General features: G+C 34.7%; 1 protein-coding gene and 1 pseudogene across 2 annotated transcripts; one reads left to right on the top strand and one right to left on the bottom strand.

Annotated features, from left to right (window-relative positions):
• Positions 1 to 2,034: 2,034 nt before the first annotated feature.
• LOC112508892 lies at positions 2,035 to 17,204 on the bottom strand. 2 transcript variants are annotated; one of them, XM_025113721.1, is made up of 9 exons: positions 16,728 to 17,204; positions 6,584 to 6,678; positions 6,354 to 6,433; positions 5,975 to 6,016; positions 5,785 to 5,912; positions 4,883 to 5,063; positions 3,944 to 4,122; positions 2,881 to 3,096; positions 2,035 to 2,592 (listed from the first exon to the last, which is right to left on the bottom strand). In XM_025113721.1, exons 1-9 carry the CDS (start codon positions 17,177 to 17,179, stop codon positions 2,295 to 2,297), a joined length of 1,671 nt encoding a protein of 556 aa, XP_024969489.1. In that variant the 5' UTR covers positions 17,180 to 17,204; the 3' UTR covers positions 2,035 to 2,294. The 2 variants fall into 2 exon arrangements, with proteins under 2 accessions (XP_024969489.1, XP_024969490.1); XM_025113722.1 differs by having other exon boundaries at positions 6,584 to 6,698; positions 16,728 to 17,167.
• Positions 17,205 to 18,790: 1,586 nt separating this feature from the next.
• LOC112508675 overlaps positions 18,791 to 19,686 on the top strand; it is a 5,075-nt pseudogene continuing 4,179 nt past the window's right edge.

Here is a 19,686-nt window from a genome sequence, read left to right as displayed (position 1 = left end):
ATTTTATTCAAAAATAAAAACATCATCGCTTTCTCAAAATCACATAAAGCCATATTATAACATCGACTGAGATAAAGAATAAAATGAAATATTAAAAACACGATGTATCTTGCTGCATTGTGCGAGTACGCTTCTAGTATATATATATAACAAATATGGTTTAAGTTTGAGTCATATGATACTCTAATATATAAAGGTGCATTTAGCTTATCCGTAAAGAAAGATTAACTAATAGAATCAAACATCTCCAACAACTACGCTATAATAGAAATTTTGGTGATTTAGAAAAGTTTGGTACTTCAACAGTTATGCTATATTGCATGATAAATGTTTAAGAGAAAAAAAATATTTTAATAATATATATTAATATTACTAGAAGGGTACTCGCGCAATGCAGCGAGATTTATCTCTACTTTAGTGTTTCATTTTATTTTGTCAACATCGAGGTTATAATACGATTTTATGTGAAATTGAAAAAACGATAATGTTTTTATTTTTTTAAATAAAATAAATTTGAATATATCATAAAATTTTGAAAAAAAAAATGTATCGACTTTAATATCAAATTAAATATTTAAAAGTTCTTGTTTTTTATGTAATTTTCTAAATTCAATTTTTTATTATAATTAATTTAGATTCAATAATGAAGTCATTTATTTTTGGTTTAATAATATATTTTTTTATAAGGTTAAATGCATGAAATAACATAAATTTTTTTATTATAGCATTCTACTTTTTGTTTTTCTTTATTACAGCAACGTACTTTCAAATTATTTTTTATTAAGGCATTGTACTTTAGAAAATCTACCCATAATAGCAATGACTAACCTGTTACCTTTTAAACCGGTTAACCCCTTGACTTTTTTTGCTTGTGTTGCCTTAATGAGGTGATGTGGATGACACATCATTTTGATGATTTAATAAAATAAAAATAAAAACCTATTTCAAATTATTATTAGTGATTTTCATTTTTCATTGCTATGATCTAAAAAAACATTTATTTTTTTTGACTTTTTCTTATTAAATTGGATGCAAATTAAATATTCTAAAGTAAAAATCAAATTAATTTAACATATTTATACGTCAAGTAAAACTTTTTGAACAAATATAATATATTCTTTAAAATATAATATTTTTTGGTAAAAAAGAAACAATTCTTATTTTCTTTTTTCATAAAACACATATTTTTTTTAAAATATCAGCGAGATAAGTTGTGTTCTGCTAGTTTTATTGATATTGGTTTGTTAATGAAAAATTTAATTTTTTTAATTCATTTAATATATTTATTAAATAACATGTAAAATATCTAAATATTAAAATTAAAAATACAGTATTCAATAAGAATTAGTAGATGCTATAATAAAATTATTTTGAAAGGACAATGATATAGTAAGAAGGTCACATCACTATAGTATATGTGAACAGCCTACATGGACAATGATGTAGCATGAAAACCTGGTATAACGGGTAAATTTAAATCAAAAGGTTACTCAATGTTATAATGAGTACATTTTTCAAAGTACAATGTCCTAATAAAAAATAACTTGAAAGTACATTGATGTAATAAGAAAAAATAGAAGTACAATGTTATAATAAAGAAATTTATGAAAGTAGATTGCTATTTTGTGCATTTTGCCCTTTTTTATAAAGATAATAACTAAGTATTCTGTTATAATTCAATAATTATCCTAATTATATTTTAGATTTTTTATATTTTAAAAGGAGATGTTTATCTTCTATTTGATTATGTTTATCCACAGTTAGTTAGACAAATTCAAACATAAAGCTTTAATAAGTTGTACTTATGCACAATTTACTTGTAATCTTGAATTTTTAAGTAATATGCATTAATAAACAGTACTTCATGCATAAAAAATGGTTTTTAAAAGTTTTTGTCAAATGTTTTATAATATAGTATAGATAATTGTTAAAATAGCGTAATCGTTGGATTTGAGATAATTAGGGAACCATAATCAGAGCTTGAAAAGCGTACAAGAAGGAAAGATTGCATAAAAGTCAAACATTTTGACCACTATCAAAGGATTATCTTTATTTTGACTGTCAATAGTCAACGAATCACATTAAGAACCAGATAAAACACACAATGCCAATTGCCAATGAGTAGATGATTTGTAGTTGAAACAACAATTTAACAGACCCCATAAGCTCAAGTACATCTTAAGATCACGGACGTCCTCATAATAATTTACATTTACCTGTCGACTACCAAGAAAAAAAATAGAATTCCTGCAAGTATATGGAAACAACCTCTAAAAGACTTAGCTTCCGGGTGATCAACGGCGGACCCATCTAGCGGAACTCGCTTTTGACAACCCTGAATAGTAATCACCCACATTTGCCACAAACAGTGGGTCTCTTTCATCTTCGTACTTGTATTCACTAAAACCGTTGGTCGGGTTCCCTTGGTCCGTGTTTTCCAGTTCTTTTGTTAAATCATCCATGGTTTTCTTCAGAGTCGCCTTGCTCATTGGCCCAGCCTCACCCGTTGCCACACCAACCATGGTGATCTTTGGAAGGAATGGGTTTGGGTGCGGTTCTTCGTTCAAGCATTCTCGGCTACTACTTCTCTTTCTGTAAGAATAAGAGTTCACAAGGAAGAAAAGAAATCAGCTAGCTGCCGGCTGAAAAAACTAGCTGTTGATAAACTAGAAACATTGAAGAATTATAAAGGGGCATAGTTGGAAATGGAAAAAATCTCATGTAGCTTATTGAGACGCTACTAGAAGTAGCTTTTCAAAAAGCTAGCTTATGGCTAACCAAACGGGAGCTTCTTGAAAAAGCTCAAAAAAAACAAGCTAGCTATGGTTGCCAAACATGACCAAATAGTTTCGTTGCACATTCAAGTATTTTGGGCATCACCTGTTGTCGGATAGGTTATGATCTTGAACTGGCTTTAACCATGGATTAGTGAACCAATCTCCAAAGGGATAATGGAAGTCGGATTTATGATCATGTGCACACTGAACCTCGTCTTTCGAAGGGTTATAGTGCTGGAGTTGTTTTTTTTCGGGGTGTGACTCGGAATTCGGAACAGGACTAGGTAACATGGATGCCCTTTGAAAGGAAGCTGCACTCCTGCAACAATACAAACATGAGCTTCAATATATATACCAATGATAAATGAGTTTGGGTAGAACTCACTCCCAAAAGCTAGCCAAAGGAGGGTACACAAAGCATACATATACACACACACATATAGTCCCATTCGTTACAAACTCAATAATTTGTACAAACTAGTTTTCACATGTTACGTGTGAAATGTAGTGTCTATACAGTATTGTTTCATATGTGAAACATTCACGACTCTTTTCACACACAAAACACTCCTGAACATTTCACATATGAAACAACATTGTATAAACATTGCATTTTCACACATGTTTCATATGTGAAACGACACATGGAAATTGGTTCATAACTTAGTATGATTTATTGGGATTATGCGCCTATATATACACACACATAAGCCACTTTTTGACAACCTTGGCAATATGGGACAAATATTACTGCAATACGATCAGGCAGTAAAATCTTGAGAAGTAACTACCATCTTTGAGCAAGAACTCATTGGATTCATATAAACATAGAATTCGAGAAGTAATTCCCCTCTGTCCCCATAATATTGCAACACTTCTCTTTTTTATGGCGTGGCGTTAAAATTGCAACATTTCTCTTTTTGCAAGTTCTTAATCCAAAATCTCACTCATTTGTCTATTTTTTATCCTGATGTTATTAATTTGGGTCCACAATATTTCACCATTTTGTCGTAATCAAAGTGGTTTTTTAAGACATTGTTAATAAACAAGCATTTCTCTCAAAAAATTCGTCTCACCAAAAGTTAGTTAAGTTGAGCCAAAAGGCCAAACTGGCCCTATTTTTCAGGAACGAAGAAGTAATGAATTTCAAAAGGTGATTTGGGTACCTTTTCTCGAATGAGTCAACCACATATGGAAATTTGGGTTGAATTCCAGTGGCTTTCCTCAACCACCGGTTTCCAAGAAGCACTTTATCCACCGTATACAAAAGCTGTATCTCTGCAGCCTTCGTAATGACACTCAATGGAATAGAAGGAGTGCCAATTTCGTCCAGAACTTCCTGAACCTGTCAACAAGAGATATGCATCTAATGAAGATGAAATTTACGAAATCTTAATGCACAAATAAGATTTCAAATTACCTGTAACGTATTAATACAAGAAAACAATAATTACAAGTACAAGCATACATTAAATTAGTCGAGAAGTGGCTAAAGTAGTGTATATAAGGTGTGCATGTATGAAAATTAGAAATTGACAATATGTGTGATGTATTTTTTGGTTTTGGCCTGATTAGGGTTTTCTTTTATCATAAGAGCCAACCCAACCCATATTCTGTTTGAATCCAAGTTATAAAAAAACCCAACTCGGCCCAATGCATATCAATGTGTTGTCGCAGACAGGACTGGATGAGTGAGAGTGAGGAAGGCAGGAGTTGAAAGAATTGGGAAAGGTTTTAGGAGTTTAATTTGACATGGGTGGTTAAGTAATTTATCAATCTTGTATCATTTCCCTGATTTTCGTTCCACGTATATTGGTCGGACAGGAAAAAGATGTATTTTGTTTCACTCAGGTCCTGTCCTAGTCTAATGTCGTACCAAACATGGAACAAGTTTTTGTGAAGTCCTTGCCCATTATGTCTAGTATACCAAGCACAGCCTAAACATCAAATTGGTCGAAATGATATGAATTAAGGTCCAAATATTCACCCAACGCCAAAGTCAACTAAGACTCTAGGTGATGATCAGGGAAAGAGATCAAATTGCGATCCTTGTGTACTAACTTAATTAATTCAAAGGTGCTATGCGTTTAAATAATATGGTTTACCTCTGGGGGTTCCCATACATTGTCTGCACTGTCATCCAACAAATCTGAACCCATATTGTCATCGATAATATCTCGACGTCTTTGCAAGTGCCGCGTCTGAATTAGGGAATTGAAATGCTGATCGACAGAATCCTCAAGAATGTCATCTAGCATGCTTTTATTGAAGAAATACGGAGTATACCTAACAAGATTGATGCCAGTAGATGAATATGATCACAAAAATGAAAGGTTGGATAAAAAATATTAAGTCGATCATGTTATCAAATGCAACAAGCTCTATCCAAAACCAAAAATAACATGAAAAGATGACCAAGAGTTGAAAGGTAAATATTTTGTGTAATTGTAGCAAAAAAGAAAAGACCAAGTAAATGTGACAAATGCCTATGCCAATGACTCATTTGCTTCTTCTTCTCCTAATTTGTGCAGATCGAGATTGCTTGCCAGTTAGATCAGATTGGACTTTGGAGCAACATTGTATGAGAACATATTACCCATATTTGAGGACAAAGGTCCTCCCTTTGTGCCACCTTAAAAATGCTGTAATGACATACTTCCAGTTTACAAACCCTAAACTTCTGGTATAAGATTAATGATTTAACATATCTTAAAAGGTAGTGCATATAGATGGCTGCACGTGTGGATGCAAGTGCAACTAAATCTAAAAATATTTGGTTTAATAAGTGAGGAAGATACAACACAACAGTGTATCTATTTAAAGAAAGATGGATTCTTCTATTCTAATACTACCAAATTAGTCATAAGTCGAGCTTTCTGCACAAAAATATGGTTTTAAAGCGGAAGAATGAAGATGGCATGTAGTATTCCAAAAGAGAAATAGGAAATCTCAATACCCAGAAATTAGAGATGCTAGATATCATAGATTGAATATAGAACATATATACCACTTAATCCCATCACCCGTGGCTATCGCAATATCTAAGTTCTGTGCAGTGAAAACTGGAACCCCTTCAACTCTTCTCTTCAGAGTGTTTGGTGGTGCATTCTTGAGAAGTTTGTTAGCTTCCTTGACCTGCATAAGCATCCCATTAGCTGACAACATCCCGACTCTTGAGGAAGATTTTAGCTTCTAACCTGTCTCTCATTTGGAATGAACTGGAACAAGTGAGGCTTTTCCTGTAAAAATGACGTAAGTGGTATAAATAAAAGAATTCCAACAAAATTTTCAATGAATAATGATGTTGTCAAGATAATAGAGTTTAAAGGGTAACAATCAATCAAACAACCATCTGCACGTTCCATGAATATTAGAAAAAAGAAACAAGATTTCAACTTCATAAGCATAAAAACAATTTTTTGCCCCAAATAAAAATAAAAAGGGTAATCAGCCTTCTAGTATTGACAAGTAAGTACCCCAAAAGCCCATAAAAAACGACAAGTGCGCAAAGACAGCGTTATTTACCTTTCCATACATAGAAACTTATAAAGAAACAAATATCAAGCAAGCCAATACCTTGAAATGTTCATATGCTAAATCAAGGCGACAGGCACCAACCACCCCACTAGGAATACTCAGCCGTTTTACATAAGAAACTGAAAGAGAAGGAAATCAGAATGCAATTATTCTCCATCACATAACAGGTTCTTTGAGGCTGTGCAATAAACAAAAATAACTGAAGGAACTAAGTAGACAAAATACACCATCTTCAAGCAAAGTTCTATAACAAACTTGTACAGTTGTACCTGCATCTCCTAGATCAATGAAAAACTGAAACACAGGGCCATTCCTCTCGCTCTTCATAACTGCTTGAAACATCTTTTTAAGCCATTGTGGTGTTCTGTGAGTGAAAGGAAATACCTAGAAATATGTGATATATAATGGGGCGAGAAGAAACTATAACATAAAAGTTAAAAAGAAACTGATCCAAATATTAGTCATCACCAAGAGACATTATATGCAACAAGAAGAAACATTCCAATAGCAAAGATACAAAATTTGGCAATAAAAAACGACACAAAATCACTTATGCAGACATGCAGTCACGGCAGAAAGTTTGTGCATGGATCACCCAAGTGCTCGTCTCTATGTTGCAACAATCTGGTGCAAAATACGTGGATATCAGGATTATAATATTCTAAAAAATTGAGGACACTGGGTTTATATGAGTGTGTATATGTGTATCTATACAAATCTAAACCACAAGAATAAAAAAGAAGCTACTTCATAATTCATACACTAAATATGTAATATATATATATATATATATATATATATGCACTAAAACCCAAGTCTTATGAGGATGTTGCTTTTATATGGTATCATGGTTTTAAAAATCGATTGAGACAGGCGGCCCCAAAACATTCTTGAGGCATCGCCTCTTACTGCTTCTCTGGGTCGTATGCTTTGCAGGGGTGAGGTGGTATTCTGTTTAGGGATAAGAGTCACAACCAAATGACAGAACCACAAATATTTGAGAGAGATGGGAACCAACTTTTAATGTATTTTTCATGGTGAATAACCCTGAATAGTCGTTAACATTATTCAACATTAATATCATGCATTTTCATTATGTTATCATTTTTATCATGAATATCATGTATTTTTATCATAAATAATTTCCATCATTGATATATATTACGACATTCGTCATGAATATCTATTACGACGTTTATCATGAATAATTTTCATTATTCAGGGTTATCGATCATGAATAATTTTTATTTCACGGTTATTCATCATGAATAATACATGAAATAGTTGTCCCCCGGTTCTCAAAATACTTGTCGTTCTCATTTGAGCTCACCCCTATGTATACACATGTATATATATATACATATATATACACAGAACATATATATAGTGGAAGAAGGCCCATTTCAAATAAGAACCTCAAATATTTTGAAAACCATGGAACTAATTTTTAGTATATATTTATTGTTGAATATATTAATTGACAGAATACAGTTACAAGTGAATGTAGTCATCAATGAATATATAGTATATTTATTAACAATATACATATTTTAATGAAAATTACATATTGACAATATACATATTTTAATGAAATTTACATAGTGTATATATACTATATTATAAAGTATTTGACAAAAACTCTTAAAAACCATTTTTTATGCATGAAATATTGTTTATTGATGCATATTACTCATAATTCAAGATAACAAGTAATTGTGCATAAGTACAACTTATTAAAGCTCCATTTTTAAATTCGTGTAACTAACTACAGATAAACATAATCAAATACAGGATAAACATTTATCTTAAATATAGAAAATATAAATTATAATTAAGATAATCATTGAGTTCTAATAGAATATTTAATTATTATTCTTATAAAAAAATATATTATTAAACCAAAAATAAATTATTATGTTATTAAATCTAAATTAACGTATAATAAAAAAATTGAATTAAAGAAGTTACACCAAAAAAACGAGAATTATTAAATAGTTAATTTGAAACTAATATCGATTTACTTTTTCAAATTTTTATGCTATCTTCAAATTTATATTTCATTCAAACATAAAAACATTATCGTTTTCTCAAAACCACATAAAATCGTATTATATCGATAGAGAAGAATAAAAACTAAACATTAAAATGGAGATTTATCTCGCTGCATTGCGCAAGTACCCTTCTAGTTTGTTTTAATGAATACACAATGTAAAATTAGTTACCTGGTTCTCAAATTATTTGTGGTTCTCACATGAACCCTCCCTATATACATATATATAGTATTTACGTATTTTGTCATTTTGTGTATATATCTAATTTTGTTTTGAATCTTATTTTTTTACCCCCTCAAGGCTTACGCCTGGCCTCGTGTTTCCACACTTTAAAGCTTGCTTGGTATGTCCAAATTATTAACAACAGAAATAAACGTCTGTCCTCTAAATGTTTCTTTTTTGCAGCCATAAAACTCAAGCATGTTTTTATTGTACTTCATTTCTTCTTCTTTTAGCAAAAAGGAAAGCCAAAGTTGGCCCTCCGCCCAAATCTCATATTTTCATGAATTTGTGGGGTTATCAATTTGGGTTTAAGGTCAACGCCTCATAAGGTATTCAACCAACGAACCCTGGAAGAACTGCACCCCTGAAGCATCCATACAAGGATGCAGCAAGCCTGAGACAACCCTGATTCTACCTTCCAAGGTTTGTCTTAAGCACAAAGTGTAAGAGCACAACCAAAATGTCTAGCAACTACTAACTAAATATTTGTAGTAACCATACAAGGACTTAATGGTGATGACAAGAGTGAGTAATTAAATTTATAAATAACAAACACCCTTTTTCATAGTGAAGCAATCAATACATCTAAGTTTGTTCCCATACATTAATTCCTCAATAATATCTGGAAGGGAATATATGAAATTAAAATCATAACTAGTATTCTGAAGCATAAGAAAAAACTTGCACTTTACTTGATATATGTTTGTCCACATCTATCGGTTCCTGAATGATATTCTTCAATATCACCAGTCACTTAAGATAGCGTGATCTATAGTCCCAAATATATTTCGTTTGCACCATTTACCTCTATTTTACATTCTTTAGTTTGTGAGCCCATCCCGATTTGCCGCACATCGAGTAAATGGGATACATAATGAAGTCTCTATTTCTCCTTGAACGATACACAACAAGATAAAATGTTTAACTAAACAACTAGAACCTTAGAACTTAAATCATCAAAAAAAGCAAAAAGCAAGTGTAACGCCCAAATTCCTACTTCGGGTGTCGTTACCTTCTTATTGATACTACTAAAAATTTAACTTTATTAATAAAACTTAGCTTTATGGTAACAACGGAGTTCAAATGCTAGAGGAAACGTAACTCAATAGCTTATTGTTGGAGTTTTTGAATTTTGAAAATAAGGCTGACTATGTAAGCGGGCTTGACACGTGTGTTTACCTAGTCTTTAGCTATTTACCTAGTATTTAGCAATTTTTCGTTTTGCTTTTTCGTTCCTATTTTCTCTGTCAATTTGTTATTTTTCCCAGTGTATTTAAAGCCACTTTGGCCTCTTGAATAAAGTATCAAAAATTTGTGTGAGCAATATACCATTGTTTAGTTTATCAATTGGTATCAGAGCAAATTTCGATCACTAAAGAGAGAGTAGCAATGATGAATGACGATAAGATGAAGGTACCAGTCTTCGACGGCCACTATGAGCACTGGAGTGAGATGATGGAGAATTTGCTGCGTGCAAAACAGGTGTGGAACCTAATCGATCCAGGAATTAGAAAGCCGGCAGTTGGAATTGCTCAAAGCGATACTGAGAAGAAGAAATTGGAGGAATTGCGCATAAAAGATTTACAAGTCAAGCACTACTTGTATCAAGCAATCGATCGAGTCACCTTCAAGCAGATCATGGATAGAAAGACTTCCAAGGCGGTGTGGGACTCCTTGAAGCAAAGATAGAAGCTCCGAAGGGACTTCGAAGTCCTCGAGATGAAGGCCAACGAAACCATCTCTAAGTACTTTGGTAGGGTTTTGACAATTTCAAATCAAATAAGGAGCAACGGGGAATTGATATTTGATGTCAAAATTGTCGAAAAGATCCTCAGAACTCTGGCCGACAAATACATGTATGTGGTGGTTTCGATTGAGTCGTCAAAGAATGTTGACGAGATGTCCATTGAGGAGCTGCAAAGTACCTTGCTGGTTCACGAACAGAAATTCAAGAAAGTTGAAAAGGAAGATGATCAAGCGCTGAAGGCAGAAACCGGTCTCAGTCCGAATGGTCGTGGACGAGGGAGAGGCCGATTCAACAGTAGAAGAAGAGGACGAGGTAGAGGACGACTATCGTTCAATAAAGAAACGATAGAATGCTATAATTGCCACAAATTGGGACATTATTCTTATGAATGTCCTCATTCTAACGATGCAAACTACACTGGTTTTGATGAGAATGAGTAAGTTATGCTCATGGCTGAGATAAACATGGAGGAGACTGCACTCATGGTAGATACGAGTGATAAAAACAAAGGTATGTTGTGGTTTTTGTATTCGGGTTGTTCTAACCACATATGCGGAAACAAAGACAGGTTCGTTGATCTTGACTCAGGTTTTTCGAATTATGTTAAATTGGGAAATAACACACATATGATGGTGGCTGGAAAAGGAAGTGTGAAGTTATTCCTAAATGGAGCAACATATGTGATCAGTGATGTGTACTATGTACCAGACCTCAAGAACAATCTTCTAAGCATAGGGCAACTTCAACAAAAGGGATTGTTTTTTCTCTTTCAGTTGGATGTCTGTAAGGTGTTTCATCAAGACAAAGGCCTGCTTTTTCAGAGTAATATGAGCACAAATCGAATGTTCCCAATTAGTGAAGAGGTCAATGTTGTCCCTGAGCAGAAAACAGATGGGTGTATGTATACCAGTGATGAAGATAAAGCTAAACTATGGCATGAACGGATGGGACATCTCAGCAACACAAGCATGGAAATTCTGCAAGGAAAGGGTATGGTTCGTGATCTACCTCATTTTCTTATCAACAAAACTGTATGTGGAGATTGTATGATAGGAAAACAAACCAAAAAGGCGATTCCAAAGACAAGCAATTGGAGAGCAGGAGAGATTTTGGAGCTAATATACTCTGATATCTGTGGGCCAATAACCCCGGCATCTCATGCTGGCAACATGTATTTTTTAAGCTTCATTGATGACTATAGTCGTAAGGGTTGGTGTATTTATTGACAGAGAAGTCTCAAGCTCTCAAAGTTTTAAACAGTTCAAAAAGAAGGTTGAAACTGAAACAGGAAAGGTCATTAAGGTTCTCAGAACAGATAGAGGTGGAGAATACCTATCTGATGCTTTTAAAGCCTATTGCTTAGAACATGGGGTCAAGAGACAACTCACAACCATTTTCTCACCTCAGCAGAACGGGGTTGCTGAGCGAAAGAATCGGACAGTCATCAACATGGTTGTGTCGATGATAACAGCCAAAAACATGCCAAAAAAGTTTTGGTTAGAGGCAACGATGTGGAGTTTTTATGTTTTGGAAAAATGTCCGACCAAAGCCCTTACGAACATGACTCCTCAAGAAGCTTGGAGTGGGATAAAACCAACAGTTCATCACTTTCGTGTTTGGGGGTGCCTCGCTCATGTCCACATACCCAAACAGAAAAGAACTAAACTTGATGATAAAAGTTTTATTTGCATTTTGACAGGAATGTGTGAAGAATCGAAGGCATATCGATTGATTGATCCACAAACACCAAAAGTTATTGTAAGCAAAGATGTTGTTTTTAAAGAGCATAAGTCTTGGATCTGGAGTCAGACAAAAGAAGCTGATGATGAAAAAGAAATCATATGGGGCGATTATGATTTTATTGATGATTATGAGTTTGTGAATGAGCATCACTTTGATCAAGATGACGAAGCCGAGCAAGATGAACACATTGACAGCCCTGTCATTGCCGATTCCGGTCCTAGCAGTCCAGTAATCAGGGAAGGAAAACAACAAAGGATAAGAAGACGACCTACTTATCTAAGTGACTATTTTGCAGGTGATGATCACGAGTTAGATTCAGACGACGACGAGATGAACATCACTGATTTGATCCATCAAGATCCCGTGTACTATGAAGATGCAGTCAAGGATGAGAAGTGGAAGAAGGCTATGGATCTCGAAATTCAAGCAATCAAAAAAAATCAGACCTGGCGATTGGTAGACCTGCCATAGGGTACCAAATGTATCGGTGTTAAATGGGTTTTTAAAACAAAACTCAATGAAAAAGGAGAGGTCGAGAAACACAAGGCGAGGCTGGTTGCAAGGGGGTACGGTCAAGAATTCGGAGTTGATTATGTCGAGATATATGCTCCAGTTGCCCGAATGGACACAATTCGATTGATGATAGCTCTAGCTGAACAAAGGGGTTGGAACATCTATCAAATGGATGTTAAATCCGCCTTTCTTTATGGAACCTTGGAAGAGGATGTTTACGTGCAGCAGCCACAGGGATACATAATTAAAGGCAACGAGCACAAGGTGTACAAACTCCAAAAGGCCTTATACGGGTTTAAACAAGCTCCCAGGGATTGGTTTAGCCGAATTGAGGCATACTTTGTCAAGGAAGGTTTTACAAGAAGCAGATCAGAACACACCTTGTTTATCAAAAAAACATCAGATGGGAAGTTTTTGTTTGTAAGCATATATGTCGATGACCTTTCCTATACAGGCAACGATGAAAAAATGTTGGAAGAATTCAAGTGCTCCATGAAGGGTGAATTTGAGATGACAGATCTGGGAAAAATGAGATATTTCTTGGGAATAGAGGTGTTTCAAACTCCAGCTGGAATTCATGTGTTACAGCAGAAGTATGCAGTTGAAATTCTTACTCGCTTCAACATGTTGGATTGCAATGCAGTAGTAAATCCAATTGTTCTTGGTTGTAAACTAAATTTTGAAGAAGGTGAACCGGTAGATGAAACTTTGTTCAAAAGCTTGGTGGGAAGTCTGATGTATATCACTACCACACGACCGGATATCCAGTTTGTGGTAAGTTACATCAGCCGTTTCATGTCTAAGCCAACAGAGAGTCATTTTGCTGCTGCAAAAAGGGTGTTGAGATACCTTCAAGGAACTTTAGACTATGGCATCTGGTACAAAAGAGAAGGAAGTGGCATAATAGAGGTGTTTACTGACAGTGATTTCGCAGGAGACTGGAATGACCGGAAAAGTACATCCGGGTACTTGGTGTTGTGGGATGGAGCTGCAATCACATGGTCATCAAAGAAACAGATAGTTGCTCTATCTTCCACAGAAGCCGAATATGTGGCAGCAGCAGCTTGTGCCTGTCAAGTTTTATGGGTTCGAAGCATTCTTGAAGAACTTGGAATGAAACAAGGAGATGGCACAGAGATCAAATGTGATAACACCTCAACAATTAAGCTCTCGAAGAACCCAGTCTTCCATGGTAGATGCAAGCACATTGGGGTAAAGTTACATTTTCTTCGTGATTTGGTTGGAAAAGGAACAGTTAAATTGAAGCATGTTGGTACTAATAAGCAAATAGCAGACGTATTCACTAAACCACTGCATCGAGATGTGTTTGTGAAATTAAGGGAAAAGCTTGGAGTATGTTCGTTGGAAGACAAACAAGACTGTAACGTCTAGTTTGGGGGAAGGTTTGTTGGAGTTTTTGAATTTTGAAAATAAGGCTGACTATGTAAACGCGTTTGACACGTGTGTTTACCTAGTCTTTAGCTATTTACCTAGTCTTTAGCAATTTTTCGTTTTGCTTTTTCGTTCCTATTTTCYCTGTCAATTTGTTATTTTTCCCAGTGTATTTAAAGCCACTTTGGCCTCTTGAATAAAGTATCAAAAATTTGTGTGAGCAATATACCATTGTTTAGTTTATCACTCATAATACAACAAAATTTGCTATCGGTTAGAACCATATTACTCATGCAAATCTTGTTTATTCCTTCCCTGAGATACATACATGAGATACATAAGCTAAAAGCTTAGTGAGTAATTACGGTTTCATGAATAAACAATTTTCATGATGCTTATCATTTTGTGAGCAGTAATTCACTAAAACTCTTGATCATGCTAAAATAATCTTTTTCTTTTTTCATGTATATTCATTTGAGATCTCACTTGAAACATGTAATAATGTCATACTTGTCTTGAGGTTTGCTAACCCCCGGGTCCATGAAGGTTGCCTCATAAGGTTCGTTTGCAAGACGTCCCTTCTTGTAATATCCCGTACATTGGATATTTATGGTCATACATAATATGTAAAAACTTTCATGCCTTGTGTAACACATACTTGTATCATAACATGTAAACACTTTCATGCCTTGCGTGTAAAACACATACTTGTATCAAAAACATGTCATCATGCATATCTTGAATATATGTAAATGTATAACATTTTCATGTAAAGCAAACATGACAAAATATCTTGTAATGCATAAAATACTTCTATATAGCATGTATGTATCTCATAAATCTCATAAGTACTCACCTTGATTATGCCTAGTTTTTCCCTTAATTCCTTTCTTCAAGCTTGAGTATGTATAAAGAAAGAGATTTCTTATTTCTGGTATGGAGCTAATAGTAACACTTCAACCCCTATTTATGGGTAAATTCATTGCATTAGCTACTTGTTCTTCTTGCTCCCAAAATTGTACTCTTATGAGAGTTTAACACCTCATTTTTTAAGGATAAGAGAATCTTGATACCTCGTGCTCAATATAAAGGAATCTTGACACATCATACTTCTACTTTTATTTGTCATGCTTCTAGCTCTTGCTTGTCATCATGAATTTTGCCGACACATGCTTTTAGCCTTGACAACTCATAACTAGCTTGTTTTGTCATGCTTAGTAGACTTGGTTAGTCATCAAATAGCTTGCCAACACATGCTTCTAGCCCTTACAACTTATCACTTCAGGTTTGATTTCTCATGTTTTGCCTTGTAAGCTACTTGTAGACTACTTGTCTTGAAAATATTTAATAATAGATGCTACAACTGCTGGGACCTTTTTAAAGTACTTAAATTACTCATAGTATCTGTATTTAAGGTTTAAAACATTGTAATTTAACAAATATGAAACTAGGATGTTATAGCAAGCAATATGTTTGTATTAAGCAAACTCATTGCTATTGTCTTATTCATTCCATGTGGTATAGCTTCATAGACCAATACAAAGCCATATCCGGTTGTTCAAAAATGACTAGAAAATACCAACATCCAAAGTTCTACTTATCTCCGAAGCCTAGTTGATTTTCAATGTATCCTAAACACTATGTGGTAATTGTTGTAATATTTGTATTACATTGTTTATGTTGCACAAAGAATCGGAGCACCATGAGATACGCGAGTATTAGAAAAACCCCTACACATTTGGCTACCTCTACATGTTGTTGTTGTTGTTGCCACTTGATTGCAGCTCCGACCTCTCCATACTAACTTTTGATTTCAAATTGTGTTCCTCCATGTTGTAGCTTGTTTTTTTAATATAGAAAAATATCTAGATATTTTGAGTTGTTTTTGGGTTATAAAAAACCCAACCCTCCTTGAGGAAGCCATTTCCACCAACAAAGTTTTTAATGGCCAAAACACTTCTCCTCGTCCTCCAAACACTCCCAAAACACCACCTATTCTCCGACCTCTCGTTTATATTTTGTAGTTACAAAATATAGTAGGTTTTTGCTAGGTCTTCTTGGTGTGTTCTTGAAGATTGCTGATTCTGGATCCAAGGATCTTTGTAACACAAATGAAATTTCCTTCTGTTGATAATATATATGATCTATCTCTCCCTGTGGATGTACACTAGCATACTGATTAGTGGAACCAAGTTAAATCTTGGTGTCGATTTATTCTGACTTGTTGTGTATGCTTTGATATTTGCATACCTCGTTGTCACCAACTTTGTGAGTTAGTATTTACCGATTAGCATCACAATTGCAACATCTACATCTCGTTATCCACATTTGTTGTTCCGGTTGATTTTGCATTTGGATTTCTACTTGCATTTGGAAACTTAGAAATTTTGTTTGGTGTTGTATTTGGCATATCCACCCCAACAGTAATAAGGGTTTTGCTATTGCCAAGCAATGCACGGGATTAAGCAAGCATACACTGTTTCTACCAACACTTCTGTTGATAATTCCAACAGATTTACATTAGCTAGATGCATCAGCTGGCAGAGAGTCTAATATCATCTTAAAAAGCCAGGTAAACAACTAAACAAGGGTCTATGGCATCAAATTCAAACCCTACCCAATAGAACAGAACAGAAAATATTTGAGTGCAAATGTTAGATGATGAGTTCTAGAATATGAATAAATTCCGATGAACCAGCTCAGTTTAAATAGTTGACGCAAAATAGAGTGGAGGAAAGTTAATACCTATTGGAGATAAAGGGGATATCAAACTGGGTGGAAACAGCCATGAGACCAGTCCCAGAAAGGTCACACATGCTAAAAACCTGACCTACAAAAGCCGGTCCACCGCCATTCGCACTCGAACTCAGATTGGAAATCCTCACGCTGGACGGAAACCCTGAGCTGGTTGACTCCGACGCCATACTCCTGACCAATGATGATGAGGCTGACGGACTCGTAGAAGAAGAAGACGACTCCATACCACTTAGAGAAGAATCATATAACGAGACAGCTGGTAGAGAGGCCGGAAGTGGGAGAAATATTTTGGGCGGTGAGGAAGCAGAATTTGATGAATTCGGAGATTTAGGGATGAAAATAGATGAGATATTTGATGCGGTAGACTGGATAAAATGAGAGATGTTGTTTACGCAGTGGTTATGGCGGGGAAGACGACGGTGTTCAGTTGCAGAGCCCATCGGATTTTTTCGTTATCGCCGGTGTTGGAGTAAGGGGCATTGATTTGAGATTACGTTTTTATTTCCATTTTCCGACAAGAGATGTCGCTTTACTGGGCTTTGTAATAATTGGTTATAGTGGCCCAAAAACTACCGTGTTGTTTACCAAACACTTACTCGGTAAGCGTAAATCGATAAAATTTAATACTATCAGTTACTTACCGAGTAAAATTTTAGTTCACCAAAACGGTAACGTATGCAACAATTCACCTGGTAAGCGCTTACTGTGGTAAGAGTCGTCCCCCTCACTTACCGGGTAAGACTCTTGGTCTTTGTCTCGCTCTTACTGGTTAAGATTCTTGGTCCTTATCATATTCATCCGGTAAGGTAATGAGACTTGGTGTTCACTTACCAGAGTAAGCGTTTGGTAAATGGCTCTTAAGTCTAATTTTGCTAAATTAAGTAATTAACCCAAGTATTCTAAAAGTAAATTACACTTTTGGTCTATGTGCTTGTCGTTCGCTATCAAGTCTACTTCTTACTTAAAATTAATTATACTTTTCATTATTTTAGTTGTTACTCTGTTTAGCTTTTAGTTCCAATGGGTAACTGTGTTAACAAGGTCTGTTAACTTAAGAACGTTTTACGTCCCTTTCTCCTTGCACCAATACTATTTATGATCTCCTTTACTGTTGCACGAACACCATTTTTTGTTTCTTTTCCCCTTTCACACACCATAACTACTATGACCCTCATCGGCCTAGCTTTGAGAGAACTCCCTCCCCTTCTCCTTTTTACACATCATAACTACTATGACCTTCATTAGCCTAGCTCTCAGAGAACTCCCTCTCCTACCCCTTCGATGACACGTAGTGGTGAAACCATCATCTTCTGCCTTTATGTATGTGTATGTGTGTGTGAACACCTATAACACATTCTCTTTCCCACACACACTCATCGGATATCTCCATCTTTGTAGATGTGTGTGTGTATGTGTTAAAAATATCGTGGTTGTATGTGTATAAAAGATATGGTGCATGTAGAACCACCATCATACATTTTGTTTTGTTGTATTCATGTGCAAACAAAGAACAACAATGCAACACAAAAAGAACTTAGGTTTGTTGTATCCCTTAATGTTTTATGTTGGCATAATAGAAGAATCTGATGAAAACATAAACCACTTCTGATCAATGTATCTATCTCTTCTTACAAGTCACATTTTGTTGATGCTTTATTTACAACCGTTGGTTCCTCGTTTATTTATTTATAGTTAATGCAACACATCATTTCCTGTATATCTTGATATATACCCCCCCCCCCCCAAAATCCTTGTAGTAGTGCTACTTGTTTAATCCGTTATGGCCCATTACAAGATCTAGTTTCTTGTGACGACGCAATCTTACTCTCAAAAGCATTTGCTATAGTGCATCTTTTCTTGTTAACTTGTATGGCGTCATAAGAAAATGATGCTTCAGTAGGCCATTCATGCAACTAGTTACAAAAACAGAAGACTCTTTAGAATGTGTTATAGTAGATTTCATCATAGACAAGCAAATAGTGCCATTTGAATCTTGTAGTGATTCTTGTATTCAACTATTTGATAGTTTTTTCTGATGTTGTTATACACAGATGGCAGTCATACCACGTACGGCTCAAAGGCATGGTTGGCTGAGGCTTGTTGTTGAAGTTGTTGAGTGTAACATCCAATTTCTAATATGCCCAATTATTTGTTTAGTATATTTAATTATTGGGTTAAAGAGAACTTATGATTTAGTGGGAGTTTGGGTCTGAAGTTTTAGAATTATATTTCTTAAGAATATATTAGAGGATTTGGAAAATATCACGTCAAATAGATACGTAAAACGGATTTTTTGGGAGATCTTTTCTGGAATATTTTTGTTGGATGTTATAGAGTATCTTTTTATGAACGTGTAGGCGAAAATCTCATAGAAAACGGAGGTCCGAGCGAAAAGTTATGAATATTTTAAGTGTTGATAGTCAAAATGGGTACCTAACCGGGCCAACCCGGCCCAACTCGAGTTTTAGCATTATAAATTGGATTTTTGGCCCATTTTTCATGTCATCTAAGTCCAGAACTCACACACACACTAGAGGTGCGATTTTCACACACATAGGCTCGATTCAACTTAAATCAAAGAAGAACTACAAAATTTTTGAAGGATTTGATCATCAAGTAAGGTATAATCCATTCTTTGTACTTGTTCTTGGTTGACATTCTTGTTATATGGATTGCATGTTGAGTTAGAGTTAGGGTTTCATATGGGTTTGATCTTAAGTGTATAAAATGAGTGCATTTTAGTGTTTATGGCATGAAATGGTCATTAGATTCAAGAGATTATCAAGATTTATGCAAGTTCATCATATGAACTTTGACTTAATTAAGTCAATGATTTGGGAGATAATATAAATAATAAAATAAAGGTTGAATTTTGGTTTTTTATGTCAAATATGTTATATTAAGTTGAGATTCAAAAGTTGGAATGGTTTGGAATCGAAATGGTTTG

This window comes from Cynara cardunculus, assembly GCF_001531365.2.
Source record: "Cynara cardunculus var. scolymus isolate 2C chromosome LG 3, CcrdV1, whole genome shotgun sequence".
In the NCBI taxonomy this organism is placed as follows: Eukaryota; Viridiplantae; Streptophyta; class Magnoliopsida; order Asterales; family Asteraceae; genus Cynara; species Cynara cardunculus.
This window is presented reverse-complemented; position numbering and strand designations above follow the sequence as displayed.

What these genes read in the sequence shown, in the direction of transcription:
- LOC112508892 (XM_025113721.1), bottom strand. Translation starts at nt 17,179, where the DNA reads ATGGGCTCTGCAACTGAACACCGTCGTCTTCCCCGCCATAACCACTGC. An exon ending in TAGCATATGAACATTTCAAG is followed by an intron (nt 6,017 to 6,353) that starts GTATTGGCTTGC and finishes TCATTTTTACAG; the next exon opens with GAAAAGCCTCACTTGTTCCA. An exon ending in ACGGGTGATGGGATTAAGTG is followed by an intron (nt 5,064 to 5,784) that starts GTATATATGTTC and finishes CAATCTTGTTAG; the next exon opens with GTATACTCCGTATTTCTTCA.